Source organism: Protopterus annectens, chromosome 2.part1 (genome assembly GCF_019279795.1).
Source record: "Protopterus annectens isolate FY-2018-M chromosome 2.part1, PAN1.0, whole genome shotgun sequence".
Classification (NCBI taxonomy): domain Eukaryota; kingdom Metazoa; phylum Chordata; order Ceratodontiformes; family Protopteridae; genus Protopterus; species Protopterus annectens.
In genome coordinates, this window is record NC_056729.1 from 576,961,125 (window position 1) to 576,985,073 (window position 23,949).

General features: G+C 39.4%; 1 protein-coding gene across 2 annotated transcripts in view; it reads left to right on the top strand.

The window, feature by feature from the left end:
• EPHX2 (epoxide hydrolase 2) overlaps nt 1-23,949 on the top strand; it is a 3,146,492-nt gene that overhangs the window by 1,680,207 nt on the left and 1,442,336 nt on the right. For both annotated transcript variants that reach the window (XM_044062350.1, XM_044062351.1), the window contains exon 13: nt 7,834-7,908. In XM_044062350.1, coding sequence (XP_043918285.1) covers nt 7,834-7,908 — 75 coding nt within the window. The remainder of the gene's footprint in view (nt 1-7,833; nt 7,909-23,949) is intronic.

A 23,949-nucleotide genomic window follows, 5' to 3' on the forward strand; every position in this document is an offset into this window, starting at 1 on the left:
TCTATATCAAACTCTTCAAGAAAAACCTTGATGATTGGATGGGAGATGAGAAATTCACCCCGGGGATCACTTCTGTGGCTCTGCTTGACAGGGGCACAGGAAAATAATTTTCTTTAGTGGCAAAAGCTAGGGTACCATTTGGCGAGGCTTAAATAGGCCCTAAGGCCAATAGCCTAGTACCCACCTATGAACTATGGTGGTGAGTGATGCATCTGGCATCACCCACTCTGGCATGCAGTGCCAGCACAAATATAGTCATCTGTGGAGGCACCAGTGTTGTCTTCTCTGCCAATGGGAAGAAGAGGTTAGGAAGAGAAATTCTCCATACTACAGTAAGATTTCTATTTTTGTTGAATCATTGTACAGTGGACCTGGAAAGTATGACTATATGTGCCTTTGCTGTCATGAGTATGCTGCATTCATTTATGTGTTTGTTTGTTTTTTTTTCATTCTACAGCAAGGTAAGGAATTCCGAAAAGCAGGATTGCCTGCCAGAAGAGACAAGCTAGACTGGTGGTGGGGAAATGTATTGTATTCCTGGCATAAATATATTTATGCTTAATATGTGTACAAAGAACTGACTATTTTTATTTATTTTGCATTTTAATATGTTACCATTGCTCGGTTGTTCATTGGCTGTAATAATTAATTTTTATCCATTTGTGTGTGTTATTCTCTTAAACTGTGCTGGTCATACATCCATTACTTTGCCAGGTATAACTCTACTTAACCCATGTAGCACATCACTAGGCAGTTGCATTTTTTTTTTGCATTTTAAAGTTTTACCACTACATAGTTTATTGTCTTTGTAGGCTGTGTTTTCCTACATTTACTGTGCTACTACAGTAAACTCTTCCAGTTATAGGTTCATAGGTAGGTACTAGGCTATCTGCCTGAAGGCATTTATAAGCCTAGCCGGAATGTGTTGGCTTTCGCTGCCCCCTTAGGTTAGTTCCCTGTGCCTCTGTCCAGCAGAGCCATTGAAGTGATCCCCGGGGTAAACTTTCTGTTTGCCATCCAGTCATCAAGGTTTCTCTTGAAGAGGGTTAGCGAGGAGCTCTACCTAATGTAGATTGGAATCTTGTTCCAGAGCATGGGAAGTCTCTGGGAAAGGAATCTATCCCTCCAGCACGTCCTATTTATTGCTGTGGTGAGGTTTAGATCCCTAGAGCATGTGGCTCGAGGGGATATGGTTTTCTTTAGGTGGAGCATGTCCAACAATTCTGGGTTGGACACGGCCTTGTATGTCAGGCAGAGATTACCTCTGAGTAGGTAGTATACAACCGAGTACAGCTGGAGTTTCTTCAGTCGAGCTGCATAGGGCATCTGCTTGAGGCCAGTGATCCTCTTGGTGAGGTACTTCTGTGGTCTTTCCAGTTGTTGCAGGTGTCTTGTAAGCTACATCCCAAATGGGGTGTTTTACTCTGATGGGTCTGATGAGTGATGCGTAGAGGGGCCCAATGACCTCTTTCGATCTGGATGCAAACCCTTTTTTGATTAGCTGGGCCACATAGAAGGATTTTCTAACCAGTTTGGCAATGTGATTATCAAAGGAGAGGTTACTATCTACTTGGGTCCCCAGATCCCTTATTACATCTTCCGTATTTAGGGAGCTACCACCTATGTGATGGTTTGTGGGTACCTTGTTTTTTCCAAAGGGGATGACTATGCACTTTTTGGCATTTAACTTGAGGCCATGGTTTTGACACCAGGTATCTGTCTCAGTGAAAACCTTTTGGAGGATGTCTGTGTCAGCTGGAGAATCAGTTATAATCCCTAGTTTGCAGTCATCTACGAACTTGGTCAGCCATAGTCTTCCTGTGCTTGCCTGTACCTCTGAGAAGTATATACCGAGGAGGGGTCCTAGAACTGAGCCCTGGGGAACGCCACTTGTAACCTGTTTAGAGTCAAACCTAGCTCCCGCAACTCTTACCATGTGGGTTCTGTCAGTGAGCCAGTTGACAACCCATCTCGTGACATAGGGGTTTATGTTCAGGCTGGTGATCTTGTCTGTAATACCTGAATGGGGAATGGTGTCGAAGGCCTTTGCGAGGTCTAGGTAGGCTGTGTGGACCACCTTTCTTTCATCTATAGCCTTGGTAACTGTCTCAAAGAAGTCCACCAGGTTTAGGAGGCATGATCTGCCCCTAACAAAGCCGAACTGGGTAGGGTCCAGTGTTTGGAGGTTCCCAATGTCTCTGTTAATGAGATCCATAATGATGCACTCCATAGCTTTGCAGACCAAGCTAGTCAGGCTTATAGGGCGATAGTTCCTGGGGTCTGTTGTGGCTCTACCTTTGTGGAGCGGAATAACCATTGCTGTGCACCACTCTGTGGGCACATAGCCTGCGGAAAGACTGAGTTTAAACAGTGTGTTTAGGTGAGGGGCTAGTTCATCTTTGAGCTCATGTAGGATGTAGCCTGGGACACCATCCGGTCCCATTGATGCTGTGTTTTTGGCTTTGGAGAGGGCTGTTTTAACCTGAGTGTCTGTGATTTCAGGGGCACTACATTCTTCTGGTATAGTTATGGGCCCTTTTGGTGGTGAAGTTTGCACTGAACCTGTCTGCCAGGATGTTGGCTATATCGGTCGGTTCAATGTATTTTGTGCCATTCTGCACTAACTCTAAGCAGATCTCTGAGAATTGCCACTTAGATTCTTGACATAGCTAAAGAATACCTTGTGGTTATCTTTGGAGTCCGTGGCAATTTTTCTTTTGAAGCTAGCCTTGAATGATTTTATGAAGAAATGTAGTTTCTTGCTGATACTGATTAGGGATGTCTTCTCTTCTTGGGATTTTACTCTTTTCTGTACTAGTTTCCTCCTTCTATTGTATAGCTTGTTTATGGCAGGAGTCCACCAGACTGGTATCCCTTTCTTGGAGGAGTGAGTCTTGGTTTTGCTTGGGACAGCACAATCCATGCATTCTTGTAGGTGCCCGTAGAGTGCATTAGTAAAGGATTTTGCAGCTTGGACAATGTTATCCTTTAGCATAGGGACTTTGAAACTTCCCACCTCTGTCTTAAGTAACGTGAAGTTTGCTTTTGAAAAGTTTTTCACGGTGGTTTCTTTGACCGGGAGTGGTGGCGGAATGTGGATATCCAGAGTGATTAGTTTATGGTCAGATCTACCAGCAAGGGGTTGACCTCCGGTGTGGAACACCGGTCGCCCATGTTGGTGATGACAAGGTCCAATATGTTGTCACCTCTGGTGGGGGTGTTGACCAGGTGATCCAGCATGTTTGAGTTTATAAATTCTAGGAAATGTTGGGCAAGGGAGTTTGTACTTGAGTAGTTCTCCCAGTTAATGTTTGGGTAATTGAAATCATCCAATATCAGGGAGTTTGGTAGAACCTTCATGTTTTCAGGGAGTTTGGTAGAACCTTCATGTTTCCAGGAATGCGGAATGGGGGTCCTGGGACATGGTGGGTGATCTGTACCAAGCTACAATTTGAATAGCAGTTTTGCCCATTGTTAGTTGCACATGGATGACTTCTGAAGGATCGTGCTGTGCCACTAACCTGGAGGTGTGGGTATCCTTGATGAATATGTATACACCCCCACCTTTTGTATTTTAGTCTGGGTTTTCTGGCCAAAATGTATGGTATGAGTTGTAGCCTGGTAATGCTGGGGTGCTCTCTGGAGCCTTAAACCAGGTTTCTGTTACTGCACATATATAGATTTTCTCCACACTGAGTAGTGCCTCGAGTGCGTGCATTTTGAGGTTTAGACTTCTGGCATTGAGTAGCATTACCCTCAGTTTTTTGTTATTTGTGCTATTTATGGCAGTGGGCTTGTCTTTTGAGCCTTGCCTAAAAAAGGCACTATGGGGGTGGCAAGAGCCTTGGCCAGTATTTGAAAGCCTAAGTGTGACAGGTGCAAGCCGTCTCTAGTGAAGCAGTGTGGCTTGTCAAGCATGTCATCCCAGGCTGACAGACAGTGGATCCCCTTTGAATGACACCAGAAGCTTAGCCAGTTGTTGAAATTGATTCTATACCATGGTATCATTCTTGGTGAGGCAGGATGCTATTCAGGGTCAGGGTCATACCAGCCTGGGCTACATGATCAGAGAGCTTCTCCATGTCTATTTTCATGTAGTCCATGGAGGTATGGCTCAGGTCATTTACACCAACATGGACAATGACAGAGTCATATCTGTACTTGTTCTGGAGTGACCTGAGTGCTTGTATTATGTGGCGGATCCTGGCACCTGACAGGCAGCTAACAGTAACCTTCTCCTTGTTCAGCCTAGTGAGTGGGACGTCAGTGTGCCTGACTGTAGAGTCAATTATTACTAGTGTGTTGGGTATGTTATTTTGTCTTAACGGCTATGATTGCGTGGCACACTGGTTTTGTGAAGTATGTGTTTCATGGTTTGTGTTGGGGGGTGGAGGTTACTTGGATGTCTGCTTTGGAGGTCTCTGTTGCTTTTGCAGATTTTTATTTAGAGCCTCCGAGTATATTTTCATGTATTTATGTGTGTTTTTTGCCGGTGCTGGTTTCATAGGTCTGTGTGAGACTGGTGGTGTGATGCAAGTAATTCCCATCTCCTCTTAACTGCCTGGTCCAGTCTTGGGTTGAGAGAGCTTAGCCTCCAGTTTGGCTGTATAATTGCATCTCTCAAATGTATTAATGTTTGGTGGTAGGAGGAGAGGGTTGTCTGTATACATGAGGCAATTGTAACATTGCCTCAAAATGCCCAGATTCACCAGTTGGACTGGAGAGTACACCTGAAACTGCCCTTTGGACATGCCTGGATAGGTACAGTGAACTGTTTTACTGATTGGCTGGTAAGGCTGAATAGAGAGCCTTGTCCTTCTCTACAGTATAGGGGAGGTCTAGTGCTAAGGTTTATTAATGCTTGCTATGAGTTTTGAGCAAGTGCCGGGGTGAGAAGTGAATGGTTTGAGTGCTTAATTTGAAAGTTTGTCTAGTTCCAAGGGAAAAATTGAAGTGTACACTTTGTGGAGCCAGGAATAGTTATACTTTAGCTAACCAGCACTGCCTGGCATGCAAAACCACGCAAATACTTGTTTTATAGCAGGGAAATGAAATAGATAGAAATTAGCCCAAAATGGCCAATAAACTACTAAGTTTTGGGATGAAACCACTCCTCCAGGGAGAGATAGGCTGCTCAAAGCTCCCTCTCTCACAGTGAACAGAGAAACTTCCTTCTATTCAAGTAAGGTATGGGCAAACACAGAAACTTGTAACACAGCCCTGAATTCAGCACTAACCTGAAAACTGGACTATGCTAGCTTAGAAAGGCAAGAAAACAAGTGTATTTTTTTTTATTCTTTTCAGAAAATAAAGCAGATACAATCAAAAAAACACTTTAAATGCATAGAAATGGCTATCACACTTGAGTGTGTAGCCTACAACAGTTAAACCTGTAATTTAAACACAAAAACAACTTTGTTAAAGTGCAGGCAGTAAAATAAGTACAATATGTAGCTGAAACAAGCTTTTTAAATCACAGAAACTCTAGAAAATCAGTGTTTTAGGCGGAATTAGCTAAAGGCAGCAAGAAAATGCAGACAAATAATACGTAATCACTCCAAAGTCTCTCTTTTTCTCTCTGCTGCTGTAGAACTCTGCAGGGCACCAGGCAGGAGCTTGCTGAGCTGTATACTGCATTACCGTATTACATGCTATTCTCTGTTGTATAACAGTGCTCTATTGTTATTCTTTTACATTATTTTTCTGAATGTTATTTCTCCTTCGAGCTCCTACCTTAATATAATGTACCACATCACACCGATCTTTGCATTTGTGTCCTGTCGCATTCTCATTTTCATTCGGTCTTAAATATGTTGCTTGGATGTTTATTTTTCTGCATTTATATTAATTTCTTTTCTGCAGGATCAACCATGGAGCAGGTAGCGGTGAGGTACTGGCCATTGCTGCAACTACTAGGTCTCCAGCAGCCCATAGGCCTGCCACTCTGCTATATGATGGATGCTGCACTATTTAAAGTGACCTAGAGATCTTACTGGTGGTTTCCATCGCTAATTCTCAGGAAAGTGTCATACTCTCATCATTGGAGAGTAGCATGGATGAACCTTACTCTGTCACCTGGTATGACGTTCACAGTCTTGTAAGGATTGAAGTAGATCTGTGGCTTAGTGACCATTTTGGCATCTTGGAGGACCTCTTCATGCAGCTGTTAGAGTTGTACAACTGGAAATCCCCCACCATTATGCCACCAGTTGTAGAGCTGCCTGTGATATTTTAATGTAAGTACTTGAATTGTGGGCAGGCCCTCATCACCCCACACTATCCCCCGTCACGGTGTTTCCTTTCCTTGTCTTTCGCTCCTCATTCCTCTTTTGTAGACCAGTCTTTTGCATCAGCAGTTGCTCACACTTTGTATCATTATCTCTACTGTCATTCTTTTTCTGCATTATATGTTCATATGTCTGCCTCTACTGCCTTCTCTATACCTACCTTCCTACCCATAACTTCCCCATGATGCTCTCTCTTTACTCATTTTATATAAGTAAAAGGTCATGATTTCTACAAAAAGTACCCTTCTTCAATCCCTATACCACTCTTCATTTCCCATTGTCTTTCTGTGTAATCCTGTTTTTGTTCTACTTCCCATTGTCTTTCTGTGTAATCCTGATTTTGTTCTATCTCCCATTGTCTTTCTGTGTAATCCTGTTTTTGTTCCATTTCCCATTGTCTTTTTGTGTAATCCTGTTTTTGTTCTATTTCCCATTGTCTTTCTGTGTAATCCTGTTTTTGTTCTATTTCCCATTGTCTTTCTGTGTAATCCTGTTTTTTGTTCTATTTCCCATTGTCTTTCTGTGTAATCCTGTTTTTGTTCTATTTCCCATTGTCTTTCTGTGTAATCCTGTTTTTGTTCTATTTCCCATTGTCTTTCTGTGTAATCCTGTTTTTGTTCTATTTCCCATTGTCTTTCTGTGTAATCCTGTTTTTGTTCTATTTCCCATTGTCTTTCTGTGTAATCCTGTTTCTGTTCTTCCCTCTTTCAGACTGTCATATCACCCCATTTTCTTTCTTTTTAAGAAATAAAAACATTTGATACTTTGCTTTGTAGCTGTTACATGTGCTGCAAGCTTTATCTGTGTAGCAGCTGTGTGGCGATTTGATGGCAATGTGAATACACTTGTAGTTAAACAAGCTACCTGTATGCCAAGGTCCTTTGGTCACATGACCATGCACATGGGTATCTACTCACATGGTGACTGCTGTTTTTACGAATGTGAGGTTTTCATTATGCCACATATCTAGACTGCATTGGTACTTATATCTAATCCTCATCAGACCATGCCACATGATCTTAACCACACTATTTACCACAACATTGTCACATTATTCTTTGTGTGTGTGTGTGTGTGTGTGTGTGTGTGTGTGTGTGTGTGTGTGTGTGAGAGAGAGAGAGAGAGAGAGAGAGAGAGAGAGGGAGAGGAGAGAGGGAGAAAGAAAGACAGAGAAGTTTGATTTTGAATTTATATACAATTTTATTCATTTATTTATTAGTTTATTTTGACAACTATGGTAGAACACTGATCAATGGGACCATTTTCAGATGCAGTATGGCGAGATGTTATCCTATAAAGATTAGATAACTGTCTTAATCACAAAATAAAGAAAGTGTTGTAGTTAAATTCAATTAGTAATTACGTGCCCTCACATAAAATTAGTTTGATAAAGACTGGTCATAAATATTCATTGAAGAATTCTGCTTATTTCTCTGTTAAGGATCATAGACTTGCTTTTCTGTTACGTAATAATCACTAGTACAGAGCATAACCTTAGAAAGTTCAAGACAAATAAAGATGAAAAAAACATTCTTTGTATTTGTAGGGAGTTGCTGAGGCAGAGTTGGAGGCAAACTTAGAAAGGACATTCAGAGTTCTAATAAGAGGGAGCAGCAAACAGGTGAGTGAATGCACTGTATTATCTGTTATAAATATGTTTTCTGTAGTTAGATTTTACCTCTGTCAATTATTTTTCTGTACTCCAACCCTCTATATTCAGATTTAGCTGTATAGCCTTAATGGGGCTGTGCTATTTTGCATTTTTTGTCTTCTTATTTTGTGCATACTATTATTCTTTTGGAATGTTTTGAAATCCATACCTAGGTGATATCTATAAACAAGGTAATGAAGGAAAATGTTTTACTAGATACTTGCTGAGGAAGGACATAGTAGTTACTCTAGTTTTCTGTTTTAGTCATAATGATAAAAAGAAATGATTACAGTCTGATTTCGTTGTTTGTTGTGGTCATAACAGTTCATTTTAAAAATCTAATTATTGTTTAAGTTGAAGAAAACATGATCACGTATTACATGTATGCATATAAACATATATAAATGGGAGAGGCCATATTTGGATTGTAGTCTGATTTAGTTGCTAAATGTGATTGTTTATCATCCTTGACCTTGTATTCATAATATGCTACAACCAAAAGATAGAGAACATGCTGGAGGGTAACAGATTTTATGAGTTATTTACCATGGATGACATAAAAAGAGCATATGATTTATGGAACACTAATCTCACCACATTATGGGAAGAAAAACTTATCACTGAAAATCTTTATAATTATTTATGGAGCTAGGGTTGCCAGCTGTCCGGTTTTTGACCGGACTGTCCGGTTTTCTAACAAATTGTCCGGTTACAAATTTCATTCAAAACCGGACATGTGAAGTCCGGGTTTTGTGCCACTACGTAGCTTTTTCTAGATTTACTTAGAGTGCGGTAGTAAAAACAAAATACATTTCCCAGTATGCTTCACAACTGTTTCTGGTTGGTCTGGGTCTGGCGCTACTAATCTGTGACACTGTTTGGAAATTGACTGTGATATGGGGAATTTATCTCATGGCGAGAGAAATTAAACTTGTACATATGAAAAAGGAAATATTTGTCTTATCTGTTTCTGCTTGTTATTCAAAGGTATGTTTTATGAAGAATAGATCCGGACAGTAAACTCTTAAAAGAGTGGACAAAAGTTTGTATGAGTGTTTGTTAAAAACTGTAGCACCTTTCTCACGCAGTTTATACAAATTAAGTGTGTCACCAAGGTTATTATGGTATATACTTCTTTCCGCACTGTTTCTTAGACCTCAGCCAGTAAAACTAAAAGAAACAATAAACGACACAGCGTTTTAATGAATGCGACAGTCGCTATAAAAAGACTCGCACAATGCCGTTTTCTTGTTGCCGTTTGCACTCATTATAAGATAGCAAAGAGACTGCATGGCTGAGTATAAATCTGTACCTGCTTACACTGTTTAAGTGTATCGCCCCGGTTATTAAGGTGTTGCATTGCGTCTTAGTCCTCACTCAGCCAGTAAAACTAAAACAAAATATAACGTTTTTAAAGTACTGAATCCTATCTACCTACTGATTAATGAAAGGTTCTTAAAAGCTGTGGATAAATTAAATGGTACTATAATACATGTTGAGGGAAGGATTTATTTCTCTGATGTTATTTTGCACTGTAACTGTTTTAACAAATTGTTAATGTTCTGTTCTTAAAAGTGTAGGGATAATAATTTGCTCTCTGTCTATTCCTGTATCTGCTGCTAGAAATTTTAACCAGGTCATTGACCCGTTATCCTTGCCTGACTACTGCTTAACTGCTTACACATCTTCAATCTTTTTATTCTCTTGACCAGTGATATTACCTTTTTTTTCTCCATACCATACCTCCTATTTTCATTTGCACATGACCTGCACCAGTCCCTCACTGCACACTCTTGGGACGTGTTATCCCCTTTTTCCTAGTTCTACCTTAGTGGAGTTGAGTTATTCCTTTTGCAGACTCATTGTCTTTGTAAAGCTTTTATATGCATGTGTTTTTTTTTAGTTGGCTGCATTGGTCAAGTTTGAAATAACTGTTCGCACTGATGATTTTTTTTATATTAATGGTTGAGTTAAATGGAATATGGTAGCACTTTATTTTCCACCTATCCACACTCCATAGCCACAGTACATATTTAGTTTCCTCAGTTCTTAGGAATGCAGAGCCTGTCACGGTGGTTTATGAGTAGTGAATATTACGTTGATATGTAGTCATTTAAATTGTTCACTTAGCTGAATTAATGCTTGAATAATTATTCTCTTATCAAACAACTCAACTGTTTTCCTGGGACCATATTAATTGGTGATGGGAATGACGGCTCTAAAATGATTCATATCTCTCTAATAGTCCTTTTGCTGAAGGGCATTGCTTATGTTCTTATTCTGAGAGTTTATTTTGATTAACCTGACCATGGGTTGTCGCACGTCCTTCAATAACAAGAATGTTTGGTTTGGTGTACGAGCCCTACTTTTCTGGTAACTACTGAATTTTGTTAGCGTTCATGAGCAAGTTACTGTCCAGAATCGGGTATACTCAAACAAGCACCATACCCCTCAGCTGTGATTGATTTTGAACTCAGCATTTTTGCTGTGTCCCTCCTAATTCCTCCTGAAATGGTACATTTTGGACAAAGGTGGTGAATTACATTTAATAATGATGAGTGCAGTTACAGACTAAGATCAGAACACATATTACTTAACTTGAAACATTAACAGAATAAGAGAGTGTTAATAGTACTAATATTTTAAGTGTATATGATTATTTCTTGATGTGGATCTGATTTTGTTGAGATCTGTCCCTGATTGGTTGAGAGCTATGAGTACATCACTCCTTTAAAACTGTACAAACCTGAATTTTAACATCTCCTCTAGCTATACCTCAAGCACTCACTTACTGCAATTTTTTAGTGAGGGGTAATGTATCCAGTAGGCATGAGTCTGCGGGTATTTATTTTGCACATATTTGTGCACTTGTTCAAGGTAAATATATTGGGGTTACCTTGCATTTCTATGTTTGCATTGGTTAAATTAGATGGTTCTATAAATTAGTTGTCTTCTTTTTTCAATCACTTGTATTATAATATGCTCATTGTGGCATTCAGAGGCATGTCAGGTAATTAGTAGCAGATGTGTTTCTTTTATGTGCAGACACACTGCTGAGGAATGTGCATTTGGTAAACAGTGGCAATGCTTTGACAACACTGCCCTAAGTCAGAGCCTCAAGACATAGATGTCTTCACTGCAGTGTGGAGCCTGCCAGATGTTGCACTCTTCTGACAGGGATTTAGACAGATTGCAGGTCATATATCAGAACCCCTTTTATCTGAATGTTCTACTTAACAGCCTGGGCATTTTGGTTGTCACATAAACGTAAAAATAAGAGTACATAAAATCTCTCGTGTTCATTTCTAAGTATTTTTTTCTTATTCCATGGTCGGAGTCTACAGTAAAGTAGTAAAACTAGCTTACTGCAGTAAACTGGCACCACACTGATGCACTTCCAGGAATGTTGGCTGTTCTTGCAGCTGTGATATATAAAAAAATATAATTTTGCAATTAGCACAGAGAATTAAGGCTATGGACGTTAGCTCTTGTGGTACAGATTTTGATTATTTTAGCCCTCATTTGCTTACTGTATTCCTTGAACAAGTCACTTAACCAGGAATTCCTCCTGGTTGCCCCTGAAAAGGGATGTACATCAGGCCTAACTGGTTAATAAAAAGACTGTGGTGGCATTATTTTACTGAAGCTAGGCATGTTAAAGTGGTATTTTAAATAAATGACTGTTGAAAAGATCTCTTATTTAATCTGAGTCAAGGAACCATTATATCCAAGGATTTAAATTTTGCTTGTGACATAAATAGGCCATGTTGATGAGACACAAATGTGTCTCAGAAGGTCTCCATGCACTGGAACAAGCTTCCCATCCATGTGACGCACAGTCCATCCTTAGCCCTATTTAAGCATAACTTTGACCAATAGATGGGAAATTGGAAATCAACCCTGTTCCACCTAGTTTTTTTTTCTGGACTATCCACAAATCAAATAAATTCTCTGGCAGTCAGGAAAACACTGTACAAACTCCAATATTCTGTTTCACAAAAGGAAACAGACTATCATTGTTTGTTAAATTGGCTGATTTACTATGCTTTTTTACAGAAAAGCATAGTAAATCGGCTGAAAGCAGTCATCCGGAACAGAAAAAGAGGGCGTTCCCATCATATGATGTCACAGTGATGTCACAAAAATGGGCGGATCGTGGGTGGGAGAGGGGTGGGAATGGGTGGAGTTATGGGTGATGAGAGGGGCGTAACCTTAGTCCGGTTTTAGCCACAAAGAAAGCTGGCAACCCTATATGGAGCCCATGCCGTTTACCTTACTTTTTTGGAATACCAAAGCCACACAAGAACAGAGAAGACCCACCTTATAGACCGGTGGTAGCAAGTGGAGGTTCCCTTACTGTAGCCACAGCCATTTACTTTGATTACTTGCTGAAACCTCTAGCAGTAAAGAATAAGTCATACATAAGAGATTCAATGGATTTTTTGAAGAAAATAAAAAACATTACAGTGGAAGCTGACAGTATTTTGGTAACTATTGATGTGGAATCCTTGTACACAGTGCTCCCTCACAATTACTGTATAACAGCAGCTATGGAATCTTTTAAGAAACATAATCAGGGTACACAGGCACAACTGCAAAAGTTAAGCAAGCTCATTAATCTTGTACTGGACTTCAATTTCTTTACTTTCAATGGCAAACACTACAAACAAAAAACTGGTATAGCAATGGGGGCTGCCATGGCTCCCAGCATAGCTAACATAGCCCTGGGCAAGTGGGAGGAGGACTTTGTTTTAAACAACACAGACTACATACAGCATATCACATGCTATTACATTTTATTGATGATGTCTTTATTGTGTGGGAAGGTGACACCTTGCAGCTTGGAGATTTTATCACTTGCTTCAATCAAACAACCCCCTTCCTGAAGTTTACCTCTTCCCATAGCTGTACTTCAACCACTTTCTTAGATATGCAGATTTCCAAGGACACCAACAATAATAGAATCACCACTGTTCTATTTAGAAAACAAATGAGGGTTAACTTATTACTGCACAGTAAAAGTCTACATCCTACAAAAAAACAAGTATAATGCAGTGTAGTCCCAAGGCTATAGATTAGCTCGAATTACCACAGAGATGGAACCATTTTTGAGAAACCTGAACAACTTAGAGAATGATTTTCTAGTGAGAGGCTATGAAATTCAGATGTTAAAAAACATCCTGGAACCCATTGTAGAACTGAAAAAGGACTGAAGCACCTTCACTCAACCTCCCCAGTAGAAAAATGTTAAGTAATTCCACAGAGAATAACAAATGCAAATATAGCTGCATCCTGACATACACTTTGGATTATCACAGTATCAAAAATATTATTGAAGAAAACTGGGACATTGTCACAGGAAACCCTTTTCTGATTAACATCTTAGGTGAAGCCCCATCATTTGTTTATAGGAAGGCCAGGAACATTAGAAGTTTTGTTGAATTTAAACCTAGACCATGTGAGAAAAGCACTAAAAGTTGTGAAACTAATTGTACATTTTGTATATTTATTCAGCAAGGTTTTTATTGCCCTTATTTAAAGAAGATCATTAAAACCAGTGCAGGGGGGTGACTGTAACACTAAAAAAGTAATTTACAGGGCACAGTGCAATGAATGTGATGCATTCTATGTGGGCAAGACTGTAAATAAACTCAAGCGTAGGATTTCATGTCATCTGCCAGAAGTCCGCTCTGGATTTAAAAATAATGCACTAGTCAAACACGTTTCTCTTCATAAAAGACACACAGGTTTTAAGTTTCAGATCCTGGATCACATAGACATGGGTGATCTTGAAGGAGACATCCTGAATATTCTGGAGAAACATAAACTCATGTGGCAATTAAAGCTGACCTCTTTTAGGAAGCCTGGACTAAACTACTACTGTTCAATTAAAAGTGCACTGGAACTTAGAAAATTGCCACATTGTTTACATGACTAATTGTATTTCATTTTATTTTATTCTACAAATTGGTTTTAAATACCATTTTAAATCAGTTGAAATTTAAGTGTATATTTTTTTTCCGTCAGCATACATACATTTTGTTCTTATTTTTATTTTTTTCTGGTTCTTTTTTCCACTTTATTCAAAATGATGTGTAATAACAATACTAACTAATTATACAATTATATAGGTTTTTAGGGTTGTTTAGACCTGAAGAAGTTTAGAAGGACGAACGCGATCTTTGTTAACAATAGGTTATAAAAATAGAAATTGATTTTTGCATGCAAAATGTATATGTATATATTTATATATATTTTTTGATTGCCAAATGAACTAAGGTTGATATATTTCCAGCCATGTAGTATATTGTCTTGGATAAAATCACAGACTTAATAATCTGCTTAATAACTTGGTTAAATAAGAGGTACCACATCATTATATAATTTTATTTAAAGTGCATAAGGGTTATATATTATTATGACAGCTACTAAGTAGGGCAGGACCAGCTCGAATGTCACACTGATGGGGGAAGAGATGTGACTTTAACATGTGTACCAATAACACTTTGTTTTACAGCACAATAAACCACTCCCATGCCTGATAAAAAGTATATATATATTTAGAAAGCTTGTGAGAAAATTATTACTATATTTTTGTTTTACTTGGATAGCTTGTCTGTGTACTTAATAAAGGATTTTCGACTGGAAACAGACTGCCTGCTTTGCTTGGATTACTTTTGAATACTTAGTAATGCTGTACAATTATATATTTTCTATTATTACTTTTTGTTTTGTTTTGATTTAAGATGAGTTTACGTTCGCTACTTCTACTACTTTTGTCTGATCTGATTAATATACAGTGATTAAGTAGAAATATATGGACTGAAAATCTTCCACACAGAGAAGTTTCTTACACTGTTTTGTTTTTGGACCCACTACACTTTAGTGGGTTGTTTTGAGACTTCTGGATACCACGGAGATTACTTGTTTTTTTACCTTGTTTTCAGTAACATTGCTGGCCAGTGTTCCTCACTCAGTGTAATATCTCCACTCATCAGATGTGACCATAAAGCAGTATTAAATCTGAGGATCCAACAAAACCAAAAACCTTTAGGAACTATTCCGAAGCTAACCTGTCTCTTCTAAGCAACACCGTGGCTATATTTTAAGCAACTCCATGCCCAGTAAACATCAGAGGATACACTGAGCTATTTCCAAAATCACTGTACAGCCATATTGATAGCTGTATGGAGCGGACTATGCCCACTCATATTAAGAAAAAGACAAACTCAAAAGACAAGCCACCCTGGTAGAATCACAATATCAATCAGTTATACAACAAAAGAAAATAAATGTTGGCCACATGTAGGAGGAAGAAAGTCATGCATACTAAAAGCCCCTGACCAATCTAAGCAGAGAACTAAGATGGTTAATTAGTACTTCAAAGGCTAAATTTGAAGGAAAAAATAGCTTCTCAGACAAAGGATGTCCATAACCTCAGAGGAAGAACACATCAATGCGGAGAACTTATAATAAATGGGATCACCCACACTGAACCGGAGCCCATTAGCAGCCTTTTGGCTGACAGGTTCAGCTCAAATTTCCCCCACACTGCCCCCCAATAGTCCAAAAGAAATGTCACATAACACAATCACCTCAACCATTACTAGAGAACAGGTCATTAATGCACCTTCCAAGGCCAAAAACACTGCATTGATGGGCTATGATGACATTCCAGGATGTTTAATAAATATCATGAAACCTGACCTCTCTGGTCCACATGAATCACTTTTCAACTGGAGCCCTCCGTCAGGTCTTGTGTCCAAGGAATGGAAAATTTCCACAGTCATTCCCCTGCACTAAGGAGGTCCAATCACTGATCTGGGTAACTACAGGCCCATAAGTCTTACCAGCTGATATATTAGGCCAAGAAGATAATTATCATGGACATGAAAATGAGGACATAGGTAAGCTGCAAATGCTGGACCCATCACAGTTCAGCTTTGTTAAAGGAAGATCATGCTATTAAATCTGGTGGACTTTTTTGTGAGGGTCACCAAAGCATCGGATGAAGGTAAGACTATGCATACAGCAGTGGTTCATAGGTTCATACTAGGCTGTCTGCCCTAGGGCATTTATAAGCCTAGCCCGAATGTGTTTGGCTTTCGCCACCCATTTTAAATTTATTTTGCTATGCCCTTTTTCGAGGTTAGTATACTGTGCCTGTGTCTAACAGTGACACAGAAGTGATACCTGGGGTAAACCTACGATCTCCCATCCACTCATCAAGATTCCTCTTGAAAAGAGTCAATGAGGGACTCTGCCTAACCTGGACTGGGATTTTATTCCAGAGTGAAGGGAGCCTCTGGGTTATGAATCTGTCCCTCCAGCATGTCCTATTTATTTCAGTGCTGAGGTTCAAGTCTCTCGAGCGCGTAGCTCGATGGGATTTGGATTTTCTTAGGTGCAGCATGTCCATTAATTCCGGGTTGGACATGGCTTTATACGTCAGGCACAGATCGCCTCTGAACAGGCGGTATGCCACTGAGTAGAGCTGGAGTTTCTTTAACCAGGCAGCATATGGCATCTGTTTGAGCCCTTTGATCCTCTTGGTGAGGTACTTTTGGGGTCTTTCCAGTTGCTGCAGGTGTCTGGTAAGGTACATCCCAAAAGGGCATTGTACTCAATTATGGGCCTGATGAGGGATGAGTAAAGAGGCACGATGACCTACCCTGATCTAGATGTGAATCCCTTCATGATTAGGTGGGCTATATAAAATGTTTTTCTAGCCACTTTGGCCACGTGGTTGTCAAATGAGAGATTGCTATCAACTTGGGTCCCCAGGTCCCTAATTACTTCTTCTGTACTTAATGGATTACCACCTATGTGGTAATTTGTGGGCACTTTGTTTTTGCCAAAGGGGATGACTATACACTTTTTGGCATTTAGCTTGAGGCCATGGCTCTGGCACCAGTTGTCTGTTTCTATGAGGCCCTTTTGGAGAATGCTTGTGTCGGCTGGAGAGTCGATTATGGCACCCAGTTTGCAGTCATCTGTGAACTTGGTCAGCCACAGTCCTTCCGTGTTGGCCTGTACCTCCGAGAAATATATACCGAACAAGAGAGGTCCAAAGACAGAGCCTTGTGGGACACCACTTGTAACTGGTTTGGAGTCTGACATGGCTCCAACAATTCTAACCATGTGGGTTCTGTCCTTGAGCCAGTTTGCAATCCATCTAGTGACATAGTGGTTTATATTTAAGCTGGTGAGCTTATCTATAATGCCCGAGTGGGGTATTGTATCGAAGGTTCCCAAAGGTTCCCAAATTTTTTCGATTCTTGGCTCCCTTGCTGACTACAGGTTTTCCCAAGGCATCCCCACCCCTCCCGCAGCATGCATAAAGTACATATTTCATTTATTTATTTATTTATTTATTTGACATTTGTTTAACGAAGCTGCCCGACTGGACTAGGAGACCTAGGGAGAAAAGCTCAAAAGTACAGTAAAAAGACAATTACCAAAAAAATTGTACATTCTGCTTAACAGCATAACACTGATCTACTATGGTTGAAAGGTAAGCAAACCTAATGGCAACCTTATTAACTTTAAGTTTATAAGAGCAATACTTAAAATTTTTCCCTATTATTTGGCTCTGTCCAGCATACCTCTCAACTGTCCAGATTTGTGCCTCATATTTTTGGCCTTTTTCTCATAAAATTGTTGTTTTCTGGCAAATCACTGGCAGATCATTGAGGTTGAAGTCAGAAACTAATGACAGTTGAGTTTCATACTTCATACCCTTCAGAAAATTCATGCAAATGCAAAACCTGTATTTCTATCAACTTTCTAAGTTTGTGAGAGCAGTACTTAAAAATGTTGCTATTTTGTGCCTTTGTACCCCCACTATTTTTGGCTTTGTCCATATTTCTTGATCTAAAAGGGTGAGAGAGATGTGTCCAGTGGTATGTATGGTCCAGACTTACACAAACCTCATTGCTGCTGCTGCTGCTGCCAGGGATCACTTTCATTTTTCACTCTCTCCCCCATGACACACACACACACACACACACACACACACACACACACACACACACACACACACAAAGTCACTTCCTCATTCATACCTACATTCACTCACACATCATTTTCTCTCTCTCCCGATCAAACACACACGCAGTCACTTTCTCATTCATACCTGCATTCATTCACACATCGCTCTCACTGTCTGTCACACCTGCATGCCACACACCCACTTACGCATTCATTCATACATCGCTCTCACTTTCCCGATCTCACACCCACATGCCACACACCCACTTACGCATTCATTCATACATCGCTCTCACTCTTCCGATCTCACACATACACACACACAGTCACTTCCTCATTCATACCTGCATCCATTCACATGTTGCTCTCACTCTCCTGATCTCTCTCTCTCACACACACACACACACACACACACACACACACACACACTTCTTCATTCATACCTGCATTCACTCACACATTGCTCTCACTCTCCCAATCTCGCACACACACAGCCACTTTTTCATTCATTCCTGCATTCACTCACACATCGCTCTTACTCTCCCAATCTCACACACACACACACACACACACACACACACACACACACACACACACACACACACACACACACACACAGCCCCTTCTTCATTCATTCCTGCATTCACTCACACATTGCTTTCACTCTCCTGATCTTTCTGACACACACAGACTCTCTTGCTTTCATGCACGCATTCACTCACACACACTAGACAGACACACACACACTCATACAGGCATTCACTTACCTGACGGCCCGGTTCCAAGTTCTCCTCGACCCGGTACTGATCCGCAGCACAGTGGTTGGGGACCGCTGCTGTACTTGATGCCAGTTCTGCTAAAAGGCTGCAGTATAGGTCAAGACTTAGTTCTCCACAAACTAATAAGCTTAGCTGCAAAATAAACCACAAACTGTTCATGGTTTATTTTGCAGCTAAGCTTATTAGTTTGCGGCACCCCTGTGAGGAAGCCACGGCTCCCCAGGGCAATGCAGCGCACACTTTGGGAACACCTGGCATACAGCTTACCTCGACCTAGCCAAAGCTTTTGATACAGTACCCCACTGAAATGTTATAGACAAGCTCACTAATTTAGATATAAGCCCTTTTATCACCCACTGTATAGCCAACTGGCTCACTGATAGTACCCAGGAGGTCAAACCTTGTGAGGCTACCTCCACCAAGAGGCCAGTTACTAGTGGAGACCTCAGGGCTCGATACTGAGCCCGCTCCTTTTTGGCATCTATTTCTCTGAAATGGAAACAAATGCTAAAGGTTTATGGCTGACTAAATTTGCAGATGATTATAAGCTGGGGGTTATCATCAGTTCCCCAAAAGACACAAACATTCTTCAAGAAGGTCTTATCTCTGACTAACAAATGATTCCAAAGCCATGGTCTTAAATTCAATGCTAAGAAATGTATAACTCTACCCTTTGAGAAATCAACCATCCTGGCTAATTACCATGTTGATAACAGACCTCTAAGAGTTGACCCAGTGGTCAGGGATCTGGGTGCGCAAATAGACAGTAGCCTTACCTTTGACCACGATGCAGCCACCGAAGTGAGGAAATTCTTTTATGTTGTGCAACTTGTAAGTAAGGGTATGGCATCTAGATCCAGAGAGTTCATTATCCCACTGTAATCCACCCTTATCGGACCAGTCATAGAGTACAGTGCCCCCTTTGCTATGTACCTGACCATGCATATGCAGCAACTAGAGTAACCACAAAGGTTTCTTACAAAAAGAATACAAGGCATAACAAACCTGCCTTATGCAGTGCACCTTACAGCCCTTTCCCTCTACTCTGTCTCCTATAGATTACTGAGGGGTGATCTATGCCTGGCTTACAAGGCATCCACAAACCTAAGGATCATACACAGAATGCTGATCAATAAAGTAGAGCAACTAGATATTGATATAATCTTGATGATATGTATAGCTGCATGGCTTAAACAGGACATGGCAAGTATTTTACAGCAGTTTGACAGGTGAATTTTTACATTACAGTTTGGATGTCTACAGGGCTCTGTCCCAGGCCAATACCTGTTTAGGTTGTTTCTTTCGGATCTATCTTTTTCGACTGAGGTGTTTCACAGTCTGTATGCAGATGACTTAAAACTGGGTAAACTGATTGCATGTATTACATATAGGGTATTTCTGCAAAAGAACTTGACTAAATTGTCCAGTTGGACACAGAAGAATAATATGCTGCTAGAACTATCAAAAGCTAAGCATATGAGTTTTGGGAGACATCGACTGAAAAATGAACATTTTTATGAATAGATTTATTTAAGGATCTGGGTATATGAGTAAATCCAGCTTTGAGTTTTTCTAATCATAACAACCAAGTTGTTAATGGTAGTTATAGATCTGTAGATTGTTTAAAAAAGATTTATAGAATAGGAAATCAGAAATGATGAAATCATTCTTTGTTACTTAAATTACACCCAAGGTAGAGTATAGAATAACAGTATGGAAACTGTGTAAGAAAACAAGCATGAGTAAATTGGAAAGAGTATAGCAGAAATATACCAAAGGTATCCCTAGATGTGAAAATGTAAGTAATTATGAAAGACTAATATCTGAACTTGTACATTGTCTCATACAGATATTTAAGAGGAGACCTTGTTTAGGTATGTAGGGCATTTAGAGACCACTACCTCTGTGAATGTCTGAGATTATCAAAAACTAATAGAGAATCACCAGACAACCTATGCAAAAGATTATATAGGAATGAGAGGTGTACTAATTGGTTCTCTGAGACAAAAAGTAGTTGATGCACTACCAAATTATATTAAATCAAGTACTAGTTTAGATATTTTAAGAATAACCTGGACACTTATTATTGAAGTAACTGTTTTAGTATATTGGCAGGCTAGAAGGGCATTGTTGCCCATGCTGAAATATTTGTATGTATGTATATTTTTCTCTTTGTCCAGAAATGTTGAGCAAAGACATCTAGAGTTAATTTGGTCTGGTCCTTGTAAAATTTGTGGCTGTCTCGCAAATTGTTGTAAACTGTGGTCACTGAATAATATAAAGCATAGGAGTTTTAGACTTTGTATTCATCAAAAATGCTTGCTAATGCTATGTTTCTTAAGTCTTGATTGTTGGTATCTGTCTTTGATTCACGAGCTATGTTGCTCGGGGTAGAGAGGAGATTAAATGGGTTGCACTGTATGCTACTAACAGCAGTTAAATAAGATACATTTCTGGCTATTTATCTATGAATGTATTCATTCACTTGATCTCGAGCAGATATCTGAACGATACAGTCATACAGGTGACTATAATTAATGGTTCAAGAAATAAAAACAGTCTCCCACAAGGAAAGTGACCAATAAAGGTAAAACAATAATAAGAATAATCAAAAAAAAAATGTGGATATAAAGGTCAACAAGGAAAGGCTTAATATCTTTGAAACAAGATTGTATAGGAAGCCGGCCAGAAGGAATAGCCTGTTACACTACACTAGCATGCACTCAAGACATGTTAAAAGGAATGTGTTAAAAGGGCAAGTGTATAGGATAATGCAATTTCATAATAATGATGCATAACTTGAGACAGCCCTTAAAAAAAACTAAAATAACAGTTCCTAGACAGGGGATATAAAGAACATGAAATAGATGACTGTATTAAGGCTGCTTGGAATGAAAGAGGCTCTAGATGTAGACCGTACTTTAGTGACACAACTGAGATTAATCCCAATACTACTGCGGATAGTAGGCAGATTGATCGTGAACCTCTCAGAATAGTTCTCCCGTTTTTGAATGACATTAACAGAACCTGTGAAGTGATTAAAAAGAACTGGAATGTTCTGCATGCTGTAGAGGAATTAAAGGATATAATTCATGATACCCCCCTTTTTTCCTTTAAGAATAATTGTTCTTTAAAGAAACAACTATGCTACAAATCTAATAAACGTACTGTAATGTTATCCAATAGGACAGGGACTTATCCATGTAGAAACTGCTCTGCATGTAAGCATATTTATACAGGTAATCACTTTGAACATCCCTCTATGAAGTTTAAGATTGATTTTAAATATTATGCTGATTGCAGAACTAGGAACATGGTTTATTTTTGTTTCTGCAAAGTTTGTTTCGCATTCTATATAGGAAAAGCTAACCGAATGTTGAAGGATAGAATCCTTGAACATCACAGGGACATGAGTAACAACAAAGAAACTAGTGCACTTGCACAACATGTTTGGAGAGAAGGGTTAGACCATGAGTTCCATTTTTTTGTCAGTGAGCATATAGGTGTAAATAACAGAGGTGGAGATTTTTGTAATAAAACTGAAGAAATAGAACAAAAATGGATTATACGTTTACAGGCTGATAAGCCCCCTGGTCTAAATAGCAAAGTTTCATTAAAACCCTTTCTAAAATTTAGATGCTTGAAACATTAGGTTTCTGATGTGTGGATTCATACAGAAGTCTGAAGAAGCAGTTATGCTGAACTGCAAAAGCTCTTACTTTTGGTCCTTTTAACAATAAATATACATTTTATTTACCTGCTGTGAGTGACCAAGGTTTCTATTTTTGATTATTCTTATAATTAATGGTTGTCTGTGGGTATGCGAGTTTGTGTGTGTGTGTACACGTGTGCGCATAAAAACATATGGTGTACAGGAAGGAATCAATTGTATTGAACAGGAGCATCATCATTTGAGTCGTGTTCTTAGGGTACAGTACTTGTTCTCCTTGTTTTAATGACTTTTGACAGTATGCTTATTTGGCTGTGAATACATTGGAGGGTATGTAGCCTATGAGTTTAATGTCAAAATTTTAACTATGAACACATTTTAATTTTTTATTTTTTTTTGCTGGTACACAGGTGTCAAATGCACTATTACACTGCAGCAGTTTGTCAGACACTTAATGCAGATAAGCAGGGTATGAGCTGTTAATTATCTATTCTGTGTTTGATTACCTCAGCCTTTATTTATCGGGTCCATATTAGATTTTCGAAAATTTCGTAGAGCGAATCACTATAGGTCGACACCTAGTGATCAATCTACGAAATAATCGAAAATCTCAAAAAAAAATAAAAATTAAAAACACAGAAACGTAAAGTAAAGGGTGTAGGCAGGGGGGGGCAAGCCCCCCAGCACCCCTCACACTCCCAGCTACTTAAATATACCAACTCCGAGATTGCACTTCAGTGCAATACAGTGCAGAAATGGAAGATTTCCATTTCCTACACTGTAGAGTGATCTCGGAGTTGGTATATTTAAGAAGCGGGGGGTATGGGGGGCGCAGGGGGGCTTGACCCCTCCCGCCTACACCCTTTACTTTGTGTCTGTTTTTTTTTTTTTTTTTTTTTTTAGATTTTTGATTATTTCGTAGATCGATCACTAGATGTCGACCTGTAGTGATTTGCTCTACGAAATTTTCGAAAATCTAATATAGATCCTTATTTAGTTAATGTATAAATCTGGCCAAGCCACTTTTCTGTTGGGCTACCCATGAAGAAAGACCTTTGTTCACAATGGGCATGTTCCAGGCTGTCAGCAATTACATTGCACTTTTGTCTCATGATACATCTTTAAATCTTTCCCCTTTCCCTGTGGTCATGCTTTTGGCAAGTCACAAATTTTGTACTTATGGAATGTGCCAGATAAAAAGGAATTTATACAATGGTTTATAAATTGGTAACTTCTGACTTGTACACTCGTCTAAGAATGCCTTATATAAGCACAGTCCATCATCCAGGCGTACTTCCAAACCCCCAAGCCTAATCAAACTCAGAACACTTGATCACCATCCACAGTAGTTTGTACTTTACATATATGACATTTGCTTTTATTCTTAATGATAAAAAAGTCATCTATGGCCTAAATTTAAATGCAACCAATATATACATTTATATATAAAGAATTTTGCTGCTACTGTTTCCACATTTGTCATTGTTTCCTTACCTCATTCTCACCTGCAGCTCCTGTTGGAATAATTTCCACTTAACACATACGTGTTATAGATCATAATGATATCCGGAA